The 25771-nt window shown below is 48.5% G+C and overlaps 4 protein-coding genes across 5 annotated transcripts; 2 read left to right on the top strand and 2 right to left on the bottom strand.

Moving 5' to 3' along the window:
* Positions 1-1096: 1096 nt before the first annotated feature.
* Positions 1097-3387, bottom strand: LOC123081748 (serine/threonine receptor-like kinase NFP). Its single transcript, XM_044504283.1, has one exon. It carries the CDS (start codon positions 3248-3250, stop codon positions 1364-1366), a length of 1887 nt encoding a protein of 628 aa, XP_044360218.1. The 5' UTR covers positions 3251-3387; the 3' UTR covers positions 1097-1363.
* A 7314-nt stretch (positions 3388-10701) lies between these two features.
* Positions 10702-15808, top strand: LOC123085110 (probable E3 ubiquitin-protein ligase ARI2). Its single transcript, XM_044506701.1, has 7 exons — positions 10702-11162; positions 11272-11304; positions 11413-11689; positions 12213-12693; positions 14279-14827; positions 14919-15109; positions 15371-15808. Exons 1-7 carry the CDS (start codon positions 10989-10991, stop codon positions 15526-15528), a joined length of 1863 nt encoding a protein of 620 aa, XP_044362636.1. The 5' UTR covers positions 10702-10988; the 3' UTR covers positions 15529-15808.
* A 2429-nt stretch (positions 15809-18237) lies between these two features.
* On the bottom strand, positions 18238-19542 carry LOC123083724 (dof zinc finger protein 5-like). Its single transcript, XM_044505673.1, has 2 exons — positions 19437-19542; positions 18238-18686 (listed from the first exon to the last, which is right to left on the bottom strand). The coding sequence occupies exons 1-2, from the start codon at positions 19540-19542 to the stop codon at positions 18238-18240; spliced, it is 555 nt and encodes a 184-aa protein (XP_044361608.1).
* A 1455-nt stretch (positions 19543-20997) lies between these two features.
* On the top strand, positions 20998-25504 carry LOC123085111 (uncharacterized). Of its 2 annotated transcripts, none has more exons than XM_044506703.1 (12): positions 20998-21340; positions 21436-21568; positions 21666-21787; positions 22230-22313; positions 22778-22894; positions 23026-23469; positions 23563-23960; positions 24068-24167; positions 24245-24301; positions 24397-24483; positions 24594-24722; positions 24806-25504. In XM_044506703.1, exons 3-12 carry the CDS (start codon positions 21728-21730, stop codon positions 25187-25189), a joined length of 1860 nt encoding a protein of 619 aa, XP_044362638.1. In that variant the 5' UTR covers positions 20998-21340; positions 21436-21568; positions 21666-21727; the 3' UTR covers positions 25190-25504. The 2 variants fall into 2 exon arrangements, with proteins under 2 accessions (XP_044362638.1, XP_044362637.1); XM_044506702.1 differs by having other exon boundaries at positions 21447-21568.
* Positions 25505-25771: the final 267 nt, after the last annotated feature.

Raw genomic sequence — 25771 nt, forward strand, 5'->3', positions numbered from 1 at the left:
CACCACGTGCTTGGTTTGATCGGTTTAGACATGCTATGCTAAAGAGGGGTTATCTTCAAAGTAATGCTGACCATACGCTATTTTACAAGCATACTAATGGCAAGGTTGCAATCTTGATAGTGTATGTCGATGACATTGTGATTACTGGAGATGATTCCAAGGAAGTTGCAGATCTGAAGTGTCATCTTGCACATGAGTTTGAAGTGAAGGACTTGGGACAACTAAGATATTTTCTTGGTATAGAGGTCTCACGAGGGTCAAAAGGTATTTTTCTCTCACAGCGAAAATATATCTTGGATCTGCTCAAGGAAACAGGTATGCTTGGTTGTCGACCTGCTGCTACACCTATTGAGCAAAATCATCGGTTATGTAGTGATGCTGGTACACCAGTGGATCGAGAACGCTACCAGAGACTAGTTGGAAGGTTAATATATTTATCTCATACCCGTCCAGATATTGCCTTTGCTGTGAGTGTAGTTAGCCAATACATGCATGACCCAAAATCAGTTCATATGGAAGCTGTAAATAGGATCCTACGGTATCTTAAAGGGTGCCCAGGAAAAGGCCTCTTATATACCAAACAAGGGGACTTGCAAGTTGAGTGCTACACTGATGCTGATTGGGCTGGTTCCCTAGATGACAGGCGCTCAACATCTGGTTACTGTACATTTATTGGAGGAAACCTAGTTTCATGGCGAAGTAAGAAACAAAGTGTGGTGGCTCGGTCTACTGCAGAGGCCGAGTTTAGGTCTATGGCTCACGGCATATGTGAGTTATTATGGTTGCAGATTCTCCTAACAGAGCTGCGGCTGTATAAGTACAAACCTTTGATGTTGTACTGTGACAACAAAGCTGCTATTGACATTGCAAATAACCCCGTTCAACATGACCGTACCAAGCACATAAAAATTGATCGTCATTTCATCAAGGAGAAGCTTGATAGAGGGATAATTTGCCTACCATATGTAACTTCATCAAGTCAAGTAGCAGATGTACTTACAAAAGGACTCTCAGAAAAGACTTTTTCCATGTTTTGTAGCAAGATGGTTTTGTACGACATATTCACCCCATCTTGAGGGGGAGTGTTGGTGTGTAGATGATGTAATTAGGTGAGTCTATAGGGTCTAAAATGTAAATTGTACAAACAATATATAAATCAGCAGAGAGAATGGATCGTGGTGGAACGATCCAGAAATTCTCCAAATGCTCTTCACACTTCCTCCAATCCCTAGCTCAAATCCCTCAAATCTCAGATGATTTTCAACAGACACACATTCACAAAACGAACCAAATAAATCACTGCACGCAATACCCAAACTAAGAACTTCCTAGATCAGTCTCTAAATTCTGTTCTGTTTCCATATCATCTGGCTGCCACTTCATTGACAATCCTAATGTTCTCCTCCGAGCTGGGCTGCCATAGCTTCTCGAACGCGTCGCCCACCGGTGACGGCTGCACCAGCATTGAAAGGCTGAACACGACGTCGGCCATCTTCGGCCGCCGCGCCGCGTCCTCCTCCGTGCAGGCCCTCGCCATGCCGGCCAGGCTGAGTGCCGCATCCAAGTAGTACTCGTCCCCAAGGGCGGGGTCCATCCACTTCCTCAGCTTGGCGTCCCTCTTGTCCCCGGCCTCCAGCACCGCCCGGATGTCCCTCCACAGCATGCCGATCTCCGCGCCGACGCGCGCCTCCATGGCCGTCCTGCCGGAGAGAAGCTCGAGGACCAGCAGGCCGAAGGCGAACACGTCGCTGCTCGTCGCCGCGGCGTCGGCCATCGCCGGCGTGGCCACGGAGAAGTTAGATATCCTGACCCTGAAGTCCGCGGTGAGGAGGATGTTCCGTGCGCGGACGTCGCCGTGCACCATGCTCGGCTGAGTGTGCTCGTGCATGTAGAGCAGGCCGTTGGCGACGTCGAACGCGATGCCCAGCCTCTGGTTCCACGAGAGCGTGTCCGCCGATGAGCTCGACGACGGCAGCGAGGACGGAGGCTTCTGGTACAGCCACTTGTCGAGCGAGCCCTTCTCGGCGAACTCGTACACGAGGAAGGTGTAGTCCCCGTCTGCGCCGATGGATATGCCGGCCAGCCTGATGAGGTTGGCGTGGTTGACCATCTGCATCATCCTCAGCTCCGCCGACACGTCGCCTTTCGCCGGCTTCACCGCGAACACCTCGCCTTCCAGCTTGGCCCGGTAGTAGGAGCTGCCGATCCTGCACCGTTCGTCCAAGTTCATCGTCGCCTCCATGATCTCCTCTGTACCGAAGATGATAGGCTTGTTGATGAACTGCGACACGCTGGTGAGCAGCTTGTCCCCTCCGTTGATCATGCGAGCGATGGAACTGCTGTTCTGAATCCCGTAAGCGTTCTGGTTGAAGCAAAACCTCGGGCTCGCGAACCTGGACGCCGAGTGCACCGTGGCCTTCTTCTCGCGGTACCTCCGGTACGCGAAGATCGCCGTGCACAGGGCAGCGACGGCGACGAGAGACCCCGCGATGCTCGCCGCGACGGTGGCGCCCGAGAAGCCCTTGCTGGCTCCGGGATCGCCGGTGCTCGGGCTCGCGCCATATTGCAGCGGAGGAAGCACCGGCGGCCGCGCCACCGGGACCAGCATCGGCAGCATCGTCGTGGAGGTGAAGTCGGCGCTGACGTTGTTCACCGCAGCGATGGCGCCGACGTCGGAGCCCATCAGGTTGCTCACCTCGGGCATGGTGTCGACAGGGCGCCACATGTAGGTGACGAGCAGCTGCGCCCCGGCGGCCCGCTCGGCCGGCGTGGGGCAGCGGCAGAAGAGCGGCACGGTGACGAGCTGCGAGACATTGAGCTTGTTGAAGACCGCCTGCGGGTTGAGCTCCTGGATGACGTCGGGGGTGGTGAGGTTCTCGAAGCCGGTGAGCGCGAGCGCGTAGAAGGTGTCGCCGGAGCGGATGGGGTAGGTGACGTTGACGAAGGAGCGGCCGCCGGTGCAGCCGCAGCGGACGGGCACGAGCAGCGGCTGGTCGGGCAGCAGCGCCGCGCCCTCGGCGTCGAGGCCGAAGCCGTTGGCGCTGGCGATGATGGCCCGGCTCACGCCGAAGAGGTCCGAGACGGCGCCGAGGTCGAGGGACCCCGGGGCCTGCGTGCGGTACAGGACGAACGTGTCGCACGGGGCCGGCACGAGGCACGCGAAGCGCCCGGCGCCGCCCTGCGCGGCGCAGCGGCGGGAGGCGAGGGCGAGGGCGAGCAGGAGGCAGCAGAGGAAGCGGCGGGGGTCCATTTGGCGCGCTCCGTGTCGCGGCCAGGGTTGGTTCGTGTCGTGAGCCGCGCGGAGTGGGAATGCGGTGGTGGAAGTGGCCAAGGGGGTGTGGGCTCGGTTTTAGTATGCGTAGCTAGCGGCGTGCAGGGCGGCGGCTGGCTCGGGTTGTTCGGGTCAAAAAACCGCGGTGGGCTTTTGTCGCGGCTCTGGGGTTTTTGATTCGGCTCGCCAATTCCCGCTGAGCGACTCAGATGCCGTCCCCTCTCCTGTGTCCACTCGAACAACGCCCGTGCGTTGCAACGGGGCCACATTAACTTTAAGAGTTCAATACTAATATTCTCATACATATAAGTGACATTGACATCTTTTTTACCATCAAATCTTCACACACACACTCTGCTTTCCTTTTCCTCACTCTCTCTCCCCCCTCTCTCTAACACACACATATTCATATTATTGGGTACGGACCATAATCAATCTATTTCACACACACGCTAGTGCATAACAATATGGATTATGTGTATTATATTTGCCACCACAACTGAGGAAATTAATTTCATGTAAATCGGCTAGCCACAGCTCCAAGAATACGCGAAGGATGTGGCTCGCTTCCAAGTGCGTCTGCGCGCCGGCCACCCACGCCGGGTCCTTCAAGTGCCGCTTCCACCGCACCAACTCCCAGGGCCAGGGAAGCCGCCCTTCTTCGCCCCCTTCACTGACCGCGGCCAAGGCGGTGCCGCGGCACCCGGCCTCGCCGTTCTCGTCCTCCGGCACCGTCACGACCCAGTGACGTAGCCCAAGCATGGGGCTTGAGAATCAAGAACGCTCGACAACGGAGAGGGAAGGGAAGATCATATACATGTCATAAGAAAGGGAGTTTATTTACCGCTCCCTCGATGTATTGTTTCCCTTGTTTGGAGATTGATTACCATCCATGAGTTAAGGTAAGGTTAATGTGATTGAGCGATTTTTTCTGAAAATCAATTATTTGTTTTCTAATTAATGTGATTGAGCGATTTAAGGTAAGGTTAATTAATTTAGATTTGATCTTTAGAGATTGTTCGTGATTGATTCTACATTACTAAATAACTTGCGCCAGTATGGAAAGTTCTGATTTGTTCAGATTTCTTTTGTTGTGTGAGAGGGTGACGCGAAAATAAACCGATGAAGTGGGGGGAGGGGACGGAAAAAATCTACGAAAAAACCCAGCGAAGGTGGGAGGAGGTACCAAAAAACCATGGGAGGTGGGACGAAAAAAACCTCCCATACTTCATGCAGGAAGAGCACACATTCATAAGCTAACTGTTTCACAATGCGTTCTTGCTGATAGTAATTGAACCAAATGAAACGATGGACAAGCAGATTGATTAAGGAACTCTAGGTAATACTTCATGCCGTATGCATTGGCTCAAAAAGTTAATTTGTAAGTAACAAAAAAAGCCTAGAAGAATAGTTCTACCTAAATAAAGTTTACTGCTGCACATGAGCAGATCCACACGAAGCAGAGGGGAGGTGGAGCAGGCCGGTAACCAGGGGAAGAAGCAGAGTGGGAGAAGATTTACACCGCCGTCTCCACTGGATATGGTGTCTCCGCCGCATCTGTGGAGGCGCCGCGGCTCCGCCTCGGATGGTGCTCGTGGCTATGGTGAAGAGGAGGGGCGACGCATGGGCGAAGAGGCAGGCGGTACTCGTGGCCAAAATAGTGGGTCGTTCGAGCTGCGGGAGGGAGGAGGGGATCGCCGGGAGGCGGCGAGATCGGTGGGCGGCGGCGTCCAGGTAGGGAAGTCGAGGTAGGGCGCTGTGTTTTTTTAGGGGAATTGCTTGTGAAAATAACGTGCCACAACGATGTAGCGAGCGGATCCCCATAAAAAAGACGTAGCGAGTGGATTTCCTTAAAACTGGTAGGAATGGACACGATTGATGACGTTGATAAATAGTGGTGAATGTTGGCCTAATTTACTATCATCATGCATGGAAACGAATCATAAAAAAAATACTTCCTATTACTACGCTCATAGGAAGCTTCCTAATCTCTGCTACCAAACAGTTTCTCCCCAAACAAGGAAGGAAAGTTATGGACCTGATTCGGAAGGAAACAAACGTTATGAAGATTAATTAATTTAGATTTGATCTTTAGAAATTGATTGTGATTGATTCTTTTATATAAAGACATTACTAAATAATTTGTGTCAGTATGGAAAGTTCTGATCCGTTCAGTTTTTTTCGGTGTGTGAGAGGGTGAAGCGAAAATAAACCGATGAAGTGGGGGAGGGAACGAAAAAAAATCTATGAAAAAAACCAGCGAAGGTGGGAGGAGGTACCAAAAAAACCATGGTAGGTGGGACGAAAAAAAAACCTGAAAGCGAGACTACCAACTGTTTCATTAGGAGTAGAGATTATATCCGATTAGTTTTGCAGGCAGGGATGATTTGATCCTGCGTATTAAAACACCGGCCTGTTTGATTTACGATGGCGAACGATGACGACTGATGAGGCAGCTATAGACTGCAGGTAGCGTCTTCAGCTAATGTATGTGGCGGGCTGCTATATTCTGCAGGCAGCCATGTTTGATTATTTTGTTAACTGGAGGCGGTAGCTTTCGTGTGTGATTGATTGCATTTGCAGTGGGAGCGGCGGAACGGGTCCGCCGTCTCCTTGATTGGAGAAAGTGCATGCCAGATGATAATGCCCACGGTATCGTTTTCAGAGGAAAAAACCAGGATTATACAATAAGCTACTCCCTCTGTCTTTGTTTTTGACATTAGAGGGAGTATACACGCTAACCAACACGTTATTCATACGCCCTGTGCCATCTTTTAGCAGCAAACTGTAATACCCACTAATCATATACAGTACAGATACAGCGTGTAGGGTGCCTGCCGAGTTGATCAACTTGTCCGGCACCACTGCTGCTGCGCTGATAAATTAGTCCTGGTATCGCCGCCGGAAGACCGTATGATCCCATGGGCTCTGTCCAAAGCGCCGCAAGTGATTCAGGTTACCCTTGTTTTCACTGGAGTCTACAAACGTCTATTAAACGGGAAAGAAACCAGCCCTTTCACAAAGAGAAGAAATAGCTCTATCTTCTTTATCTATTCCCCAGCTAGACGATACGGCGTACATTGCTGCGGAAATTTGTAGAAATATACTTCGATTGTATTTGGTTGTATGGACTAGGAATTTTAAACTCATAATATGAAACTAGAATTTGAGGTACACATATTATTTACTGCATTTAATTATTGAGTTGTACCTTTTCCGGTGCGTATTTGCATGTTGAAGTAGACATTTTCGATGCTTATTTGCGTGCTGAGGTGGCATATGTGCACGTTAAGAGAAATAAGAATTATCGAGTTGAGTTTTTTCATTCATATTTGCATGTTGAGATGGACCTTAGCCTTTCATGTTTGTATCATGAGATGACATGTGTGTATGTTGAGAAAAATACATAAGTGGAGATTGGCAATTTAGATATGCAAGATTTGCAAGTTGAGGTGGGCGTTACCATCATGTTTTTTTAAGGAAGATATCATGGCTAGCTTTATTGGATCTTAAATCAGAATTACATCGTCCAAAAGATTGGGGATTACATAAGCCGGATGCTCATTAACCCAACTACTATTAATGTTATTACAGAAACTATAACTAGTTAGCACATGCGCCGCTTGATTCGAAGAACGAACACAATGTTTAAAGACAACCTTCCTAATAAGTGATGACACATAAACACACTCCACGAATATGGTTGCATCAACATCCCACCATCTGTTTTGACCTGAACAATATTTAATCACTGTTGCCGAATCTGATTCTGCCTGCACTCTAGGGAAACCAAGATAATTTGCAAAAGAGAGGCCATCTCTCATTGGCACAACTTCAGAAGTAACCACATCTGCAGCATGTGCTAAGTGTTTGCATTGGGCCGCCAAAAGATTACCTTTCTCATCTCTAATGACTACCGCCGTCGCTCCGGTCCCTTCATCTACATGGAAAAGGCATCAACATTTAGCGTCACAAATTTAGGGTTGGGCTTTAACCATCTTTGCTCTTGGGCATCATGATTCATCAGATTTGCTCGGTGGAAGTTGTTTGCAATAGCCAACACCGACATGGGCCATCTCGAGGGCCGTGTTGGCGATCCATTGTGTGTGATCTCTTTTCGGATCCACCAGAGGTACTAGCCTCCAACAACAAGAATTTTTTTTAACATCTAGAGGTGACATGTGTCGGCACATGTTGAGAGAAATACATTAGTGGAGACTAGCAATTTAGATATAGAAGATTATAAATCTTACTCACTTAGGATCTGTAAGAAAAGTACCACAAAACAACACATTCCAATTTTGTGGGCATATTCATAAATAAAAAATCGTCCTCCATCTCCTTAACTAGGCTTGGCATGGTTCAAGCACCTCAAAACATTGCTTAAGTATTTGTAAATGTAATTTAATCACTGCCATAAAAATTAATTATTGCAACTAATTATAAAAACATTATCCATGCATTTTTTTGGCTTTTCGAACGGGCATTTGGCAAAATACTAGACCTCGAACTAGCCAAACATCAGGTTTTCAAGTGTGGGCTGCTCAAGGCTAGGTTTGTCATCTTTGAGCCCCCCCTCCTCCTCGCTAAGGGACCTCCTCTTTGCCCTGGATGAAGAAGGTCGCGAAAGTAACCATATTTTTTGCACACAAGAATTTGGGTTTGTTGCATGTCAATCTTTGAGGTGTTGCATCTTTGACTTGAGTGATAACTTTAGAGCATTCCCTTTTCGCAATTTTTTTTGTTGTGTGTATGCTACATTGTTGCGAACATTTCCTCCCCGGTCCAACAAAACACGTGCAAAAATGTACAATGCATAGAGGCGACAGATCCCAGCCACGCGGCGACCCAACCGATGCATAGTGTCGTAGATAAAAATCCAATATGGGATCCGGGTTTAAATCTCAGATTTTGAAGCCACGATGTTCACCTTTTTGCAAAAAAACTCTTTCGGTTGTAAGTGGCATGCTGGTCCACAACGAGCAACAGTGAAATGTACAATGTTCAGGCTCAATGGGTCCAATAGTTTCGTGAGTATTTCCGTTCATGCGTGCGGTGATGTGTGTATGTTTGCACCTTCCCTGATGCTCCTAAATGAAACAATAACCTAAAGAAAATAAGAATGAGTTTGACACCACACCAACAGATCACATGCAAGATTTTGTTCAAATCGAACACAACAATGTTTGGGAAAAATAAACATAGGTATGTCACTCATGACAACAAGAACGAAACAAAATGTCCATGGAATTGACATATGGTTGGCCAAATGAGTATGCCTCATGATTGGACAAAAAATGGCAACAAAAATATATGCATGCCAGAGGATCATGAGCTAATTGGCCGCCTCTTTTTTGTCTTGCTCGTTTCGGCTTGAGCAGAAAGTTCACTCTGTTGTTAAAAATTATCGTGTGGCACTTTGCGAATGATTTGTTTTGTCTCTTTGGTGGATATGATTGATCTCAATCATTTTAATACTCACCTTTGGCTCACCTTTTTTGTATGGTCTTGCTAATCCTAAGTCATCTGAGATTTCTTATCTTTAAATCGGTTCGTCTAAGAATCAACTTAGATATATAGAAAAATCTCAGTCAAGAACATTCTAGGCTTATACTTCGCCATTATTTATTTTCTTGAGAAGCTTACCCTTCATATTGTCACAGTCAACATAAGAACACTCGACTGTCCCAAAAAAATAAATAATATTTGAGTTCTTTGTTTTTTTAACATCAGTACAGACACAAGTGCTCATATATACGCGCATACACTCATCCTTATGAGCGTCGAAAGACTGAGCCGGCATGTCATCTTGAGATTTACAAAGTCATCGTAGGCATCTCGTTGTCGACAGAACGTCTGCTCCCACTGAATATGCATCGCCAGAAATCCTAAAATAAATCCACGAATAAATGCGAGCACCAAGATTTAAACCCTGATGGACTAGGAATACCACAGTCTCTCTAACCATCCAACCACAGGCCCTCTAATATTTGAGTTCTTTGTTAGACCTATAGACAACACACGGGCTAGCAAAGTTCTACTGGGCCTAGGAAATTCACAAGAAGATTGACAAAGCGGGCATAATGGCCGCATGCCCACACCAGTTTGCCACAAAAGACAAATGTCCACCCCTCCACAGATACAAAAATTAAGAGGATGCTTAGATTCAAGGGGTTTATTTTAGTCTTACTAAAAATAGTCTTTTTAAGAGGTTAAAGTTCCAAGCACTCCTGATTAAAGAGGGGCTAAAACTAGTCTTGAGACTAAATTTTTTTAGTCAGGGGTATCCCTACTAAAATGTGGATTAGTCCTCTCTCTCCTTATTTAACTCCTCTCCTTTAACACGTGCGAGTTCTAGATTAAAGGGTTTGGAGGATAGTAAATGCTTATTAACTTGATTTTAGTCTTTTTAGTATTTGGATCCAAGCATGGATGAGGCTAGCAAGTTTTAGTCCCACTACTTTTAGTCATGAGACTAAAACGTATCCAAGCACTCTCTAAGAACAAAGTGAACTCCATGAATTTTAAGCATGCACGATGGATTGATTGGACGATAATATTTCTGAGTCTACAAGGAGCACAATGTGGATCAACATCGATGCAGATGGTGCTTTATCTCAGATGTTGAGAAATGCGATCAGAGCCATCGCCATCACAAATGAAACACGCATGTAGAAGCGTAACCAACGGTATGGATGGGATCTCAAGCTTCCTTTGGTTTAGAGGAATTTCATAGGAATTCTAGAGGATAGGATTCTTATAGGAATTTTTCCTTTAGAGCCCTTTGGTTCATAGGAATGGATTCCTATTCCTACATAGGATTGGTTCCTATCCTTCACATTTCATAGGAAAATAAAAAAGAGCCTAGACTCAATGAAAAAATTCCTTTGGTGTCAATCAAATGACATCTTGTTTCCTATTCCTACTCATAGGATTTGAGATACATGTCATCTCATTTCCTACAAGATTCCTATTCCTATGATAATCCTATCCTATGAACCAAAAGAGGCCTCAAACTTGCAGCGAAATGGGTCCGGCAACCAACAATCTTAGGATCAGACCCGAGCATCGGTTGTTCACCAATTGGCTAATGCATGCCCAATAACGTTAGAGTTTTTTTATACAAACCATTGCGTGTGGTGTCTTAAGTGAAGATTGCACGGCACAATCAGCACACTAAGCAGTGTAAACTAAGAATGGAGTTCAATGGAGACATTCGCCCATGTGCGTAAACTCTCGCTGTCCTTGAGGGGTCTCTTACCTTGCCTTCCAAGCCCAGCCTGCTACACAGGCCCAAAGTCACAGCTGGGCCGAAGCAGGATGGCTACGGTGTGGTACCGCAGCCAGCGTAGGTGTCTGCCAACTGCCAGCTTTCCCCATTAAAAAAATCAAAACGGTGCCTGGCATTTTTTCACTTACCCCCTTCACCCTTGCCAGCAGCAGCCGAAAGGCGCAGCCCTTCCCCAATTCCGGCCACGCCCCAGCGCCTCCGCCTCCCCCCCTTCACTCCCCTCCCAGCTCCTCCGCCGCCCCCGTCCCCGTCTCCTCCGCCGCCCCCCGCCGGCCCAATATCCAGCCGCGCGCTTCCTCCCTAGCCCCCTTCCCCAGCGCCGCCGCCTCTTCCACCAACTCCATCCGCCAATCTAGAAAGAAACCCCTATTTGTTGCGCCACCGCCGCCCGCTTTGATTCGGCCGATCTGATCGGTCGCTGAGCCGATGGGCCGCGACGCCGAGGAAGCGTCCCAGCCGGCGTCGTCGCCGGAGTACGAGCAGGACGACGACGAGGAGGACTGCTACCTGAGCGATCAGGAGGACGATGCCCTAGAGGAGTCCGTCCTCCAGGTCCTCGAGGACGGCAACCTCGAGGACTGCCATTGGTCCTCCTCCTCCGTACGCGCCTCGCTTGCCCGTGTTCCTCCGGGCCCTCTCCGCCCATTGGCGCCCCCGATTGCTTCCCTTACTGACGGATTTTCCCCCCCTTGCTTGTGCTTGCTTGCAGGTGATCACCAAGGAATACCTCTTGGCGGCGCAGGTGACTATGTGGCCCGAGGGCTCCTCCCATTCTGTTTCCAGGCTGTAAGCGATTTCCGGATGCTGACGTTTGTTTTGTAAATTTATTCTGGCTGATTGGGGTCTGTAGAGGGAGGATCTGAGGAAGGTGATGGAGCTGCTAGGGTTAAAGGAGCACCACGCAAGGACGCTTCTGATCCACTACCGCTGGGATGTGGAGAGGATATTCGAGCTGCTCGATCAGAAGGGGAGGGATAAGCTCTTCTCCGAGGCTGGTATTCCTCTCGGAACCGCCAATAATGCTGGCTCGCCCTCTGCGACGGAGGTCACCTGCAATGTTTGCTACGATGATGTGCCCCTCTCGGCCGCTTCCCATATGGACTGCGGCCACAACTACTGCAATGAATGTGAGTACTGGTCGTTGAGAACACAGAAGTGCTTATTATGTATATGAAGCTTTGCATATGTATGTATTAGCTATAGCTTTTATATGCCGGTAGAACGATCGTATGATGGCATTTTCGGATGAATACTTTGCTTTTTGACCACCGTGCTGATCAGCAGTGTGATATTCGTGTATTAGGAATGACAAATCAACAAACATCTTATTATCCTACTTACGAAGAAAATGGAGCAACTTATCATCTTCATTTATCTCTGTATCATTGTAGACCATCTGTACTTGTACTTCATGCACAAAATTAACCTAGGGAAGCAGGGGATATCACTTCCTAGTCGCAAGAATAATCATTATGTTACTTCATCTAATCTACTAGTCTATTATTACGAATTTTGGCTCTAAGTACCAGCGAAGAATATATCAACTACGCAAGTTTTTTATACTCTCTACCTCCATGCCAACCGCACCCTTGAATTAGCATTGCTATATCATTTATTCCTGAATAGCCACTAATATGTGCGTTTCATCAGGTTGGACAGAATATTTCATTGTGAAAATAAATGAGGGGCAGAGTCGGCGTGTCAAGTGCATGGCTCCAAAGTGCAATGCCATCTGTGATGAAGCATTAGTCCGGAAGTTAGTAAGTGCAAAGCGCCCAGATATTGCTGAGCGCTTTGAAAGGTTTTTACTGGAATCTTATATCGAGGACAATGATACAGTCAAGTGGTGCCCCAGCACACCACATTGTGGAAATGCTATACGTGTCAAAGGTGATATTCATTGCGAAGTGGAATGTACATGTGGACGCCAGTTTTGTTTTAATTGCTCCTCAGAAGCACATTCCCCTTGTTCCTGCGTGATGTGGGAGCTCTGGATCAAGAAATGTCGTGATGAATCAGAGACTGTGAATTGGATAACAGTAAATACTAAGCCCTGTCCCAAGTGTCACAAACCCGTTGAGAAGAATGGTGGCTGCAACCTGGTTGCATGTATATGTGGACAAGCATTCTGGTGAGATTTCGTATTCCTCTTGAACATTTATGTTTTATTGCATACCATTCCATTTGTTGGCAGCTAATGATGCACTGTTGTTATATTGATGCCTTCTTTTATTTGTTATATTGGTACCTTCTTTTATCTTACTTGATATTTGTCCATACAAACTGAAAGCACCACATGTCTTGTCTTCTTCTCACTTTCCTGTTTTATGTAAGCGTGAGCATACTTTCCAATGAGTAATGATGTTCAAATGAATCGTAGAACAGAATGTGGTACGATGAGATAGAATGCAGCAGAAATAGAAACAAAAATAGGGAGCAGATTACCTACCCCTAAGGGTCAAAGCAAGCCTTCAGTTCAGCTTGTTATTCTTACATTAAAGAATTAATCATATCTCCCCAAGTAGTATTGGAACGTACGACCAGTCAGTTAACAGTTGACTACTCTACCACTGAGCTACTGAGGAACAAGGGGGGTTCGAACTCCAGAGTTGAACTCCCGCTCTCAACCCTTGAGCAAACTTGCTTGAATGATTGCCCTGGTCCTTGATCTTCGGGATGCAGAATAGGAGATCGCTTGGCACATGTTAGTTAGGACTCAGAACCAGTGAAACCCACCTTGGGTAAGGCGAAGTTCAGTTTGGAGATCTAATGATTCCTTATATCGTGTATCCTTGATTGATGCGGCCTCAAATGCTTCAATTGTATTTGTAGAGTATTCAGATATACCGAGTTACCAATTCAGCTCGGTCAGTAGTATACTACTACTAGGATACTATTGTGATATAATTGTATGGTGGGCAGATAGTACTTTGATGCTGGTGAAGTACATACTGTTCTCTCTTTGATACCGATTGCTCTTTTGTAAGGACAGGTTTTATGACATATTTATAGCCCCATAATTTTTCTATAAAGATACAACCACCTAGATTGTTAATGAAAATTTGTTGGTAGTTGGAAATAATAGTTTGGTATCATGCTTTTACCAGTAATTCTTCTTTCTATAAAGATACAACCACCTAGATTGTTAATAAAAATTTGTTGGTAGTTGGAAATAATAGTTTGGTATCATGCTTTTACCAGTAATTCATAGCATATGGAGGAAAGTCTTGTAATGGTATAGGCGTATAGCTTATCTAACCTTAGTGCGGAAGTATTCTATCCATCATCCATAGCTCCTGCCCTGATCACGTATGCTACATACAGACTTATGGTGTGTGGATATAATAGCAAAAGCTGTACTCTGCCAATTGTGTAACGAGACAGAGTATTATTGTTTCCTATTCAAGAATGCTCACTGCTAGAGGTAATGCTGGCAGTCTGGCACGTATCTGATCGGAAATCTAGATATCGTAGTAGGGTAATACAAGAGTCAATTGTACTGTCAAGGATCATTACAGGCCTTTATTAGCATGTGCCTGACAGGATATAAAAAATATTTTAAGTTTGGTGTGTCATTCACGCTGCACCACAACTTACATGCTATGCTGACTAAGATGTTCTCCTCTCTTGTTTTTCTTTCTAGGTTTTTCCCTCTTCGCCCCACTTGTTCTTAAGTTTGAGTTTTATTTTGCTGATTTTATGTATTTCGGATGCAGTTGGTTATGTGGTGGTGCTACTGGTAGAGATCACACATGGTCAAGCATTAGCGGCCACAGTTGTGGCCGATTCACAGAAGATCAGTCAACGAGAACAGAACAAGCAAGGCGAGACCTCTATCGATATATGCACTACCACAACAGATACAAGGCACATACTGATTCTCTTAAGCAGGAAGCAAAGCTTAAGCGTGACATCCAGTGGAAGATATCCATTTCTGAAAATAAGGAATCCAAGATAAAAGATTACTCTTGGGTGATAAATGGACTGAACAGGCTTTTCAGATCAAGGCGTGTTCTTTCATATTCTTATCCTTTTGCATTCTACATGTTTGGTGATGAGATCTTCAAGGATGAGATGACTCCTGAGGAAAGAGAACTCAAGCAGAATCTGTTTGAGGATCAGCAACAGCAATTAGAGTTCAATGTTGAAAGGTTATCTGGTTTCCTTGAGAAGGATTTTCAAAATTTTAGTGATGAGGAGGTTATGGATACAATGAAGCATGTTATCAATCTTTCCAATGTGGTAGATAGGCTCTGCAAGCAAATGTAAGAACTCTGCTCAACAAAGTCCCTGTCAGTTACCTTGAAATAAAAATGTTTGGCCAGTGTTTTGTACTAACTGTGTATTGCTTTGCAGGTATCAGTGCATCGAGAATGATTTGTTATACCCTCTCCGCACGCCTCATAATATTGCCCCATACAAATCCAAGGGTCTTGATAGAGCCTCAGAGCTCCATATTTGTTTGGACTCTGCTGAACAAAGTTCACCATCTACGAAGTGTAGTCAGGATGAACACAAGAGTCAACCTGGTTTATGTAGCGAACCAGGTATTTAACTTGCAATATTTCCTTCATACCAAGGCTTAAATTCATATGATAAGCATCACCATGTCCATACTACTCCCCCCGTTCGGAATTACTTGTCGCAGAAATGAATGTATCTAGATGTGTTTTAGTTCTAGATACATCCATTTTCGAGACAAGTAATTCAGGGAGTAGAAGTTAGTTATTAGCTGTTTCTGATTGCTTATATTTTAATTGAGATTAGCTGCTTCTGGTTGCTGATGCATATTTTACCATCCGCCCTAGGCTCATCTCTTACGGGAAAGCGACCTATTCTTCAGATGCACGGGTCAAGTTCCGACAACAGTGGACGCCCGTCTCACAAGAGAGAGAGAAGAGACGCTCATGGCGGCGGTGCTCTTTTCGATCTCAACATGCCAGCCGAAGTGGCGGACAAGATCTGAAGCTCCAGTATCTGACGGAACATTCCGCTGCAACTGTACAGCTGACCTGTGTTTCTTCAGCTACATAAAGGAATTTGTGTTCTCTTTTGTTGCCCTGGGGCGCTTGCATGCGCCGCAACCTCCCCCGCCCTGGGGCTGTGATCCCGACCCGACCAATAGAGCAAGCAAACTTTCAACTTATCCTCTTGTATATCATGACATGACATGATCCCGTTGTGCATAGCTCCTATAATGCTAAATCTACCTGTTGAGCAAGAAGATAACTTTTTTTGGGAGAGAACTCTAGACATGTTTTACTATGTTTGTGCTGCAAATTGCAATTTATTGTAGAAGTAACTGCTTCAAGCTCTTTGGGACGCTGACTTTCTAAAATTGCAAACTGAATACTACCAGCTGGTTAAAAGTTGGGACTCCGTCTTGTGGTGGTAGTCAACCAGATGAGGTTCTTTAGGTCAGCTGATTGATTCCCATCCAAGCTCGCAAAAGTTTGAATCCTGGGAATGCGTTCCCGCTGAGAAATGCAAGATGCTGCCTGTGGAGGATTGCGGTGCGAGATGCACATCAGCATGTCTGTCGTTGAGGCATGTTTTACCCCGAGATTTTGTCAGCTCTGCTAGCTTCGAACATGCTGCCTTGGAAGTCAAGCTTTGGATTACGTGTTGAAACGTAGCCCCTTGGCTGCTCATGCAAAGGGACAGGCTGCATATGGGGCAAATCTGGCCCTTTTGCTACCGTCAGGGTCCATAGCCTACCGCTAAACAGAATGACGGTAGCATGTACAACCCTATCGTCAAGGTATTCGGCGATAGGCACGAACACGCACTATGTTCAATACTTAGCAAATTTTTGCGGTAGGGGATCTTGGCGGTAGGCAGTTATACCCTACCGTTATGGACCCTCGCGGTAGCAAAAGGATCAGATTTCAAAAAAAAAATTCAAACTAAGATTAGATCTCGAATAGGTAACGAAAAAGGATCAAAACATGAAAATTTGCCGCATATGGCGACCCGATGGTACCGAGGATGCGCTTGTACCACGCGCATCACCTGAGAATCTACCGGTGCGTGAAAGAACACTCCATGTTGTCCTCTCCCGTGCTTTCCTTTGGATTTGTGTTGTCCCCCATCTCTATTCGCTAGGTATTAGCTATCTAATGGAAAATGCTCGAGCTCCGCACGCCCATTGACTTCCAGATAGGACACCATTGCCACGGTCGTAGCAGTTGGTAAACTCAGCTAGGCGTTTAGCGCGCTCTCTGGCAGCTTGGAAGACCGATGAGAAGAATCTTTCCCGGATCTCGAACTGAGGAGGCTTCAGTAATCAAATGCCGCCGGAGCTGGTTTCCTATGCGCGCTTGCACATCACGCTGCATCGGTGTGGTTCCTTTCCTTGCTTCACCTGCTCTTTCCAGCGGCTATTCTACCACTCGGCACCGGTCCAAGAGCACATGAGACCCCCGGCATGTCTGTCGCCGGGACGGTTCTTTAATCACTCCACTGAGATTCGAATAGCTTCTCTTAATCGAGGCCGCTTTGTCGTTATTACGTACGGGCGCAGCTCCCCTAGGTTGTCATTGACAGCATCATTGGGGATAGACGGGGAGTGTATCTTATCTTACTGCTCATGCTAATGATCATTGTGAACCAAGTGGGACAAGGAACGTCTCCTTTCTTCTTACTCTTCCTCAGTTCCGACAGATACGTCCATTTATGCGACAAATAATTTTGGACGGAGGGAGTAACAGATATCCAGAAGCCCTTCATTTGCCAACACATAGCAAAAAACCAGAGAGTGCAAAACTTACTACCAGCAGGAGCATATATACCGAACGTACCTTTTCCGTTAGCCATCAAGTCTCTGTTGTGCGATGCGATAAATACTGCCAGTGCAGAAGCAAGTACCGTCTCTTATCATACACATATATAGCACGATGCACAAAAGATTGGTCCAGCAGAACGAATAGTCGTGCAAGGAAAAAAATGCCCTGGGCTAATAATGCTCTCTAGGTACGTACTACGTGCACCGTGGTGGAGGGCGCGTGCGATTGCGACGTGGGGGCGCCGGGCCGGATCATGCTTGAGGAACAGTTGAGTGAGGGGCGCGACCAAACCCACAGCTAAAACTGCAGTGGGATTCCGTGACAAGCAGCTACATGACATTTGGGGCCCGGACGCCCGGTTAGGGTACATGAGGGATGGGGCTGGGCACGGCATCCACCGAATCCAGCCGGTGCACGCCTCCTATCCCATCCCATCCCATCCCATGTAGCGTTTGGCGTGTATGCTGCTTGCCCCAAGGCAAAACCAGCTCTGGAGTAAATTGCACAGAAGTACCACAATTGGGGCATTGGAAGCAGATTGGTACCAAATTTGGTAATTTTTACATGTCAGTACCAAATCTGGGGCTATACGTTACAAAAAGGTCTAAATCGCGTATAAACGCGTATTGACAGTGTATCTGACCGGCGGGGCCCGCCTGTCAGCTGCCGACGTGGCATTTTTTTTGCAGATACCCCCCGCACGGCGGCGCCCGGTCTGGATCGAGGGGAGGATCCCCTCGAGCCCGAGCTCCTCTCGCATCACCGCCGCCCCCGCTCGCGCCGGAGCTGCCCCTGCTCGCGCCGCCGCGGCCTTTGCTCGCGCCGTGGCCTCTCCCCCCTCCGTTGCAGCAGGCGAAGAGCCGATCAATGGCTGTGTCGGTGGGATGGGATCAGAACCGGCCATCCGGCCCGAGCTGCCACCGGTCGGCGTACATGGGCGGTGGGGAGGTGGGGGAGGAGGAGGGGCTGGGGAAGCCGAGGACGAAGCCGGCGGCGGCGCGGTGGTGGTGGTGGTGGTGGCCGACGACGGTGGCGATGGGGCCGAGCGGGTGGTTCTTGCAGCGGCCGACGCCGATGGGCACGTTGCGGAGCGCGCCACCGGCCGTCCAGTAGCAGAACTTGGTCTCCCGGCTCCGGCACCGCGGGCACGGCAGCGGCGCCGCGGCTGCGCGCGTCTCCGCCGACTCCTGCAGCTGCGTCCGCCGCGACGCCTCCGCTCCCTGCTGCTGCTGCGACGAGTCCATGTCCGTCGCCTCCCGCTTGACCGCCGTCGTCGTCCGGTCCGTCTCGCCATGCAGCCGCCGAGGATGACGAGCGCGCAGGCGACGCGGGTGAGCGCCTTGCCGCCGATGGCGTCCAGGAAGAAGGCGCAACAGCGGGCATGAGGGGCTCGAGGGGCTCCTCCCCTCGATCCAGATCGAGCGCCGCCGTGCGTGAGGACGAAGGAGGTGCGGGGGGGGGGGGGGGGGGGGGTTTCTGCAAAAAAATGCCACGTCGGCAGCTGAGAGGCGGGCCCCGCCGGTCAGATACACTGTCAATACGCGTTTATACGCGATTTTGACCTTTTTGTAACGTATAGCCCCAGACTTGGTACTGACATGTAAAAATTACCAAACTTGGTACCAATCTACTTCCAATGCCCCAATTGTGGTACTTCTGTGCAATTTACTCCCAGCTCTGGGACAATTGACACGATCCAACCAAGTGTATGCATCCATGTAACGTAAGCGCTCACATATGGAGTTAGACCATCAATGTACGTGCAGCAATATCTTCTAAACTTTTCTTTTCTAAATCGGAAATGTAATATAAGAGCGTTTTTTTACACTAGTGATATGAGACGGAGGGAGTACCATATAAGCGCGTTTTAGTGTTGATTCATTCATTTCACTCCGTGTGTAATGGAATCGGAAGATGATGACGACGTGCGTCGCACTTCTTTGGGGTTGGGCTGCATGCTTGTTGTATGATGCGATTGCTTTATAATATAAAACAGGGAAACCTCTTATCGTCAGAACGACATGGGGAGGATCCGAAGATGAAAGAAAAAAGAGAAACAACAACACTATTGGCTGCATAACAAAACTACACTTGTCATCATCGTCCGGAGCCGCCACCCGGAGCCACTGACGCACCACCTCCACCTCCAGGGAGCTGAGCCGCCGTGCAAAGACCAGCAACCCGCCCCAACCCATATAGGGCCCAAAGGGGCCTAGATATGGGCCGAGCGGGCGCCGCTGAACCCGCACCACCACGCCGCCCCACGACCAACAATCGCACCACCGCACTGAGGGCACCCGAGGCTCGCGGGATCCTCGCCGCGAGCCGCACTGCCGCCATCAGGAGACCACTCGCCCCCTTCCACGCGATCAGGAAAGACCGGTCCGCCACCACCAGCACCGCGCGGGCAAGGCCTGACGGTCCACTCCGATGATGGTGGCAGGGGAGACGGACTTGAGGAGAGGGGAGGGGTTCGCCCGTCGCCCAGGGGTGGCGAGCGAGCGAACCGGGGGAGGGGGAAGATGTTGTTCTTCCGCTGCTTTCTGTTAAATTTAATTGAAGCCAACAATTTGCTGGATGTAAAAAAAAACATCTTATATTTGTGAACAGAGAGTGGTAAAAACTACATTGGAGTTGAACCAACTATTTTTGCGTGTGCACGTAGGATAGGTCTAGCGGGACACGGTCCCGGTCGCTGTGGATATCTTGTGAGCCTGACCGCGGGGTACTACTGGTGTCAGCGAGTAGTAAGATACAGTAGCACATGTGGTGAGCGTGTCACATGACCTGCCAAAGTTGTTTCTCACGGAGGTCAAGCCGCAGCAGCGGAGGTAGCGCATGAGGGCAAAGGAGCGCCTGTTTCGAGGTGAAAAGAGGACAGATTCACCGCAGTCAACAGTGGACGTGTGCCTGTGCCTGCCCATTTCCTTGGCCGCTTTCTCCGGGGTTTTGGACTCCCTCCCTCCCTCTCTGCGATCTCCACCGTCCACGCCCCCTGCTCGCTCGTGTCCGGTGCGTAGACACACAGGACGACTTCCATCAATTGCCTCGGCAGCGAGCAGCGTAGCGCAGCAGAGTCTTCACATTCACAGGCAGGTCAAAGAACGGAGCCATGCATGTTACTGTGCCTGCCTGCATGCTGACTTGCAGCGCTGTTTTTTACCTCCCCTGCCATATCAGCTCATCATTACCACCGCAAAACCTGCATAATGCGTGCGAAAATGCAACCGTATCCTCCTTTTCACCGAGAGCAAAACTCCTTGAGTTACTATTAGATAACCCAAGCTAGGTGGCACATGATTAAGGTGGACGATGCTTCGGTGCCTTAAGGTATCTATCTTTGTGTCTATGACATATGTGTCCAACAGGTGGTTGGTCCACATGTCAATGACCCAAAGGCAGGTGCCTTTAAGGCATGGAAGGTGCGTCCGATTAAGGTGGTAGGAAGGACTCAGTTAACCCATCAGCATTTGATCTGAACACCTGACGTAACAAGAGAGTAAAAAGGCAAGCAGCCTTGCACTCGGAGCAACATAGCATGTGGGGATAAATAAAGAAGAAAAGAGTTTCCAGATCTGGATAGAAGAGAGTAATAATAATGATAATAAAAACTTTGCATAGAAAAGGAGCGAGGTTGGTAAGTTTTTGGCCAGGCATAAACATACGTCGCCACCATAAACAAAGCATCGGAACAGCCGGACAGGGCAGAGGACCGACCGATCGTCGATCGGAATAGGCGTACGATTTCCCATAGGCAGCAGTACCCTCTCCCTCCGGTAGCACTTGCCCTCACCGCACCTCCCTCAAGTTCATCCGTCGCCCTCACGCTCCACGCACGCACGCGGCCACCGAGAGAAGCAGAAGCAGCTCCGGGACAAGGGAAGGGGGACATTCACAAGGCAGCCCGGCCCGGTGGTTCCGTCGGTTAGGTGATCAGCTCCTCGGCAACAACTCCGAGAAACCCTGCCTCCTTGTGGACGATTTTTGCGTCAGGTGAGATTCCTCTTCCTCTCCATTATAGGAGAGCGTCCCTCATTACCCCCCTCTCTTTCCTGTGGGTTTCTGGCCTGTGTGTGATGTGGCTGCAGATTTCTTTCAGGTTTTAGCTTGGCTGGGTTCGCCTGCGAGATCAGGCCGGAGGAGAGGAGCCGTTCTTGAGCTCGGCTGCGCCGGCCTGCTGCAGTGGAGTGGCTCAGCAATGAGTCGCAGCTGCTCCAAGAGGTTCGCACCATGTGGCATTATGCGTCTGAAACATGCTTGCGGTTTCTTTACAGCACCCTGTGTTGGATTCTGGATGATATGATTCTGCATTTCTTAGGTAGAAGAAGCACCCGTTGCCGAACTCGCATCAGCGCTGGTTTTGTTCTAGGAGAATTAATAATGCTCAGAATGGAGAGCGTGGATTCGCCCTCTCCGAGGTGCTATGCTCAGCATCAACAGGTATCCAGAGATGAAATGCGCCCTTAATTCTTGCGCCATTGTTTTTCCTCTTATTAATGTGCATACGCAGAGTCAGTTTCCCTGTCAAATTGTGGCAGCAGCTAATCCTGGGATATTTTTCTCTATCTATCATTTTTCCTTCCTGTACAATTTCTCCATCTCTGAGCCACTTTGTTCTGTCAAGGATCAGGACCGTCTTGGTACTGTATTTGCTACTCCCTCCGTTCCGAATTACTTGTCTTGGATTTGTCTAGATACGGATGTATCTAGACTCATTTTAGTGCTAGATACCTCTGTATCTAGACAAATCCAAGACAAGTAATTCAGAACGGAGGGAGTAGATACCTTGAGCTCGGGGTACATGTGTTTTTTACTGCAAATATCTCATACTTCTCCCTGCCTCACCATTTTTTGTGTGTTTTTTTCTTTCCTTTTTTGCAAGAATGATGGGGAACCGAAGGACCATAAGAGCACCAGTAAAAGGCAGTCACACAGCACTGAGATTCCATGCTCTTTGGTACAAGAGGTAAATGATTGAAATCAACAAAAATCCCATTTTGGCTCACTACTACTGCATTTCCATGGCATATGGCCCATGCCGGACCTCTCTTATTAATTGCTTTCGACTTGCTTGATTGTTTCTTAGTTGCTCGTGATTCTGACTTGTCCCTCTTCTCTTAAATGCCATATCCATGGGCTAATTTGGCCAATTATACGAATTTCTGTAGGAAAATGTCAATTATACAAATTTTGAGATTCAGTTCTTGTTCATCACTTGTGTCCATACTTGGTAGACAATATTACATGAAAAAAATTACTCAGTTGCGGCGAGTAAAAAATGAATTCCAAATTTGAGAAATTTAAGGTGCACACAAGCTCGTTATCCCAGTACAGTATAGGACCAGAGAATCAGTTGGACTGTATGTTTGTTGACATATATGGTTGTACTTCAATTCGGTTCAGAAACTCATGATGATGCTACTCCTGCAGGTCCAGCACCTTGAGAAGCGACTAAATGATCAATTTGCCATGCGGCGCGCTCTAGAGAAAGCATTAGGTCACAAGCCCTGTGCTATCAATTTATCGAGAGACTGCTACATTCCAAAGGTATTTTTTTTCCTGATATAGTGATGCCGGAAGAATCAGAAAGTTCAGAGTTAATGTTGTATGCACCTCTTTTTGGAGGGCAGTATGTTTGAATTCTTGATTCGAAAAAACTATCTTTCATGTCATGCCAGCCAGCCGAGAAGCTCATAAAGGAGATTGCGGTACTGGAGCTAGAAGTCATATGCTTGGAGCAGCATCTCCTGACGCTCTACCGGCAGGCCTTTGACCAACAATTGTGCAGCACGGTTTCTGCTTGTGACATGGAGAGAAGAAACAGGCAATCGACAAGGTCGTTTTCCGGCACACTCTCTGAAACTTCGGCGCACGATTTCTCAACCCCAAAGAAGCAACAGTTGGTGCAGTCCAGCCGCATGGTTCAGGCACGCAGGTCGACAACGGCAGCGCTTAATACTGAACCCGGCATTTCACGGCACAATGACAGCAAGACCATTATCGGGCGCAGCCATTCCTCGCTCCTGCCGTGTTCCATCTGCTCGGCTAGAGTATCTCCTTCAGCGAACAATCTCGCTAGAGCTCTTAAACCATGTCATACCTCGCCTCTAACGTTCGTTGAGGTACATAACAATGCCTGAAAACTCTCGTCATGTGTAACCAGCTTATATGATCTTGTAGCAATGTTGATACTAAACATCGCTTTTATGATGCAGGAGGGCAAGTGCATGGATACCAGTGTTGTGAGCTTAGCAGATATCCTGGGTACCAGGATTGCAGATCATGTCCCTCAAACACCTAACAAGATATCCGAGGACATGATCAAATGCATTGCTGGCATATACATCAGGCTCAGAGATGTTAGCGCCGTGCAACGCTCCTTCTTCCCCTCACCATGCTCGTCCTTTTCATCGGCGAGTGGGATCTCTTCCAAATTTACTGGGGATATATGGAGCCCCAGATGCAGGAAAGAGAGCTTCATCGAGGCATGGCAGGACAGCTCATTCAGTTCAAGTGATTTGGGCCAGCAATGTGATTCTGTAATTGAGGTGTCTGCTCTCTGCAAGGGGGCTCAGAGGTCTGCCGATGTGAAAGACATGTTGTGTAAATACAAGTGAGTATTTTTTTTCATGCCATATCGATGTGTTTCAGTCCATATATTGAGCAAATTATCCATACATCTGTTTGTATTTGACTGACTGTCGTGTTGTCACTCTGCAGATCACTTGTTCAGCTGCTAGAAACGGTTGATCTCGGTGGAATGAAGAATGAAGAAAAGCTCGCTTTCTGGATCAATGTGCACAATGCCATGATGATGCATGTAATGCAACTATAGTTCCTTAGCCTGTACTCATATATCTGACCATATTCTTAGTCCTAACATGGTTATTTTTTCAGGCTCATGTTGAATACGGGATCCCGCAGAGCAACAGCAAGAGAATGCTGCTTACCAAGGTCATACCCACATCTAACAGGAACCTCCTTAGATATAACAGCACCTGCTCATGCCATCTCAAAATTTTAACCTGGCAAACATTTTTGCACCACAGGTATCCTACATCATCAATGGCCAGCGGGTGAACGCAGAGTTGATCGAGTACCAGATCTTGTGCTGCCGAGTACACTCTTCCGGACAGGTCCAGAATTCTACCTCCTCTTCTCAATTCCCAAACTCCATTTTCTTTTGCTAGTTGGCATTGCAAATAATGGTTCTGATTAGCTCTGCTTCCCTTTTGAAATTCTGCAGTGGTTCAGGCTGCTCCTGTACCCGAGATGGAAGCCCAGGGACAAGGACGAGCTGCAGGGGTTCGCCGTCGACCGGCCGGAGCCTCTGGTGCACTTCGCGCTGTCCTCCGGGAGCCACTCGGATCCAGTGGTACGTACGTGCGCGCATGATTTCTTGTCTGCAACAGCGCATGGAGCTGACGGATCGCGTCGTCTCGTGTTGATCGTGGTCAGGTGCGGCTGTACAGCCCGAAGCGGGTGTTCCAGCAGCTGGAGGCGGCCAAGGAGGAGTTCATCCGGGGCAACGTGGGCGTGCGCGGGTCGGGGCGCGGCAGGAGCAGGGTGATCCTGCCCAAGGTGCTCGAGTCGTACGCTCGGGACGCCGGGCTGGCCGCGCAGGAGCTGCTGCGCGTGGTGGAGCCGTGCCTCCCGGAGGGCCTCCGGGCGGCGGTGCGGCAGCAGGGGAGGCCGCGCGGCGGCGGCGGCGGCGGCGTGGAGTGGAGGCCCCACAACATGGCCTTCAGGTACGCGCTGGCGCGGGAGCTGGTGGCGGTCGGGTCCCCGGCCGGCGTGCCGCAGGCGGTGACGCCTTTGGTTGCACGATCCCATGAGCCATGATGATGATGGTGGTACGGCGTGGTGCTTGGCTGCTTGCTCCGTGCAAGAGTCCAAGAGATGCACCGGGAGGGAGATTCAGATCTGCGGTCATCTTCTGGGCGCGATCCTGTTGGATGTACAGGGAGAATGGTTGGATACGGCCATACGGGGCATACGGCCAAGGCGCGAGGACTGCATGCGTGCGTGTCGACGCGTATGTCTGTTGCGATGTCATTCGTCGACACGCGCTCGCGCTCGCACGGCAATGTACAACATGTTCGGGGAGAAAACTCGATTTCCAGCAGGGGGAGCCTCTCTGCATGACTCCTCCCTCAACTTTTGTGCGCTGCACCCCCCCCCCCCCCCTCCAACACACATCCTAAACGGACGTCCATTTTGTCTGAATTTCATTAGTTCGGATGACAATGAGGTTGTGTCCCTATTGAATTTGTGGATATGCCGGACGTGCGCCCAATACGCGGCCGCATCTGGTCCGTGTGCATGTAAATTTGAAAACAATAAAAGATGTAGCTAAATGACAGCGGTCATAATTCACGCCAGCGGCAGCGGTTCACACCAGTTCATGCCGGCCGACAACAAAGG

Source organism: Triticum aestivum, chromosome 4A, assembly GCF_018294505.1.
Source record: "Triticum aestivum cultivar Chinese Spring chromosome 4A, IWGSC CS RefSeq v2.1, whole genome shotgun sequence".
In the NCBI taxonomy this organism is placed as follows: Eukaryota; Viridiplantae; Streptophyta; class Magnoliopsida; order Poales; family Poaceae; genus Triticum; species Triticum aestivum.

What these genes read in the sequence shown, in the direction of transcription:
- LOC123081748 (XM_044504283.1), bottom strand. Translation starts at nt 3,250, where the DNA reads ATGGACCCCCGCCGCTTCCTCTGCTGCCTCCTGCTCGCCCTCGCCCTC.
- LOC123085110 (XM_044506701.1), top strand. Translation starts at nt 10,989, where the DNA reads ATGGGCCGCGACGCCGAGGAAGCGTCCCAGCCGGCGTCGTCGCCGGAG. An exon ending in ATATGTGGACAAGCATTCTG is followed by an intron (nt 12,694 to 14,278) that starts GTGAGATTTCGT and finishes TTTCGGATGCAG; the next exon opens with TTGGTTATGTGGTGGTGCTA. An exon ending in GATAGGCTCTGCAAGCAAAT is followed by an intron (nt 14,828 to 14,918) that starts GTAAGAACTCTG and finishes ATTGCTTTGCAG; the next exon opens with GTATCAGTGCATCGAGAATG.
- LOC123083724 (XM_044505673.1), bottom strand. Translation starts at nt 19,542, where the DNA reads ATGGGTTGGGGCGGGTTGCTGGTCTTTGCACGGCGGCTCAGCTCCCTG. An exon ending in TCCGGACGATGATGACAAGT is followed by an intron (nt 18,687 to 19,436) that starts GTAGTTTTGTTA and finishes ATCGGCGGCAAG; the next exon opens with GCGCTCACCCGCGTCGCCTG.
- LOC123085111 (XM_044506703.1), top strand. Translation starts at nt 21,728, where the DNA reads ATGCTCAGAATGGAGAGCGTGGATTCGCCCTCTCCGAGGTGCTATGCT. An exon ending in GACATGTTGTGTAAATACAA is followed by an intron (nt 23,961 to 24,067) that starts GTGAGTATTTTT and finishes GTCACTCTGCAG; the next exon opens with ATCACTTGTTCAGCTGCTAG. An exon ending in ACAATGCCATGATGATGCAT is followed by an intron (nt 24,168 to 24,244) that starts GTAATGCAACTA and finishes TTATTTTTTCAG; the next exon opens with GCTCATGTTGAATACGGGAT.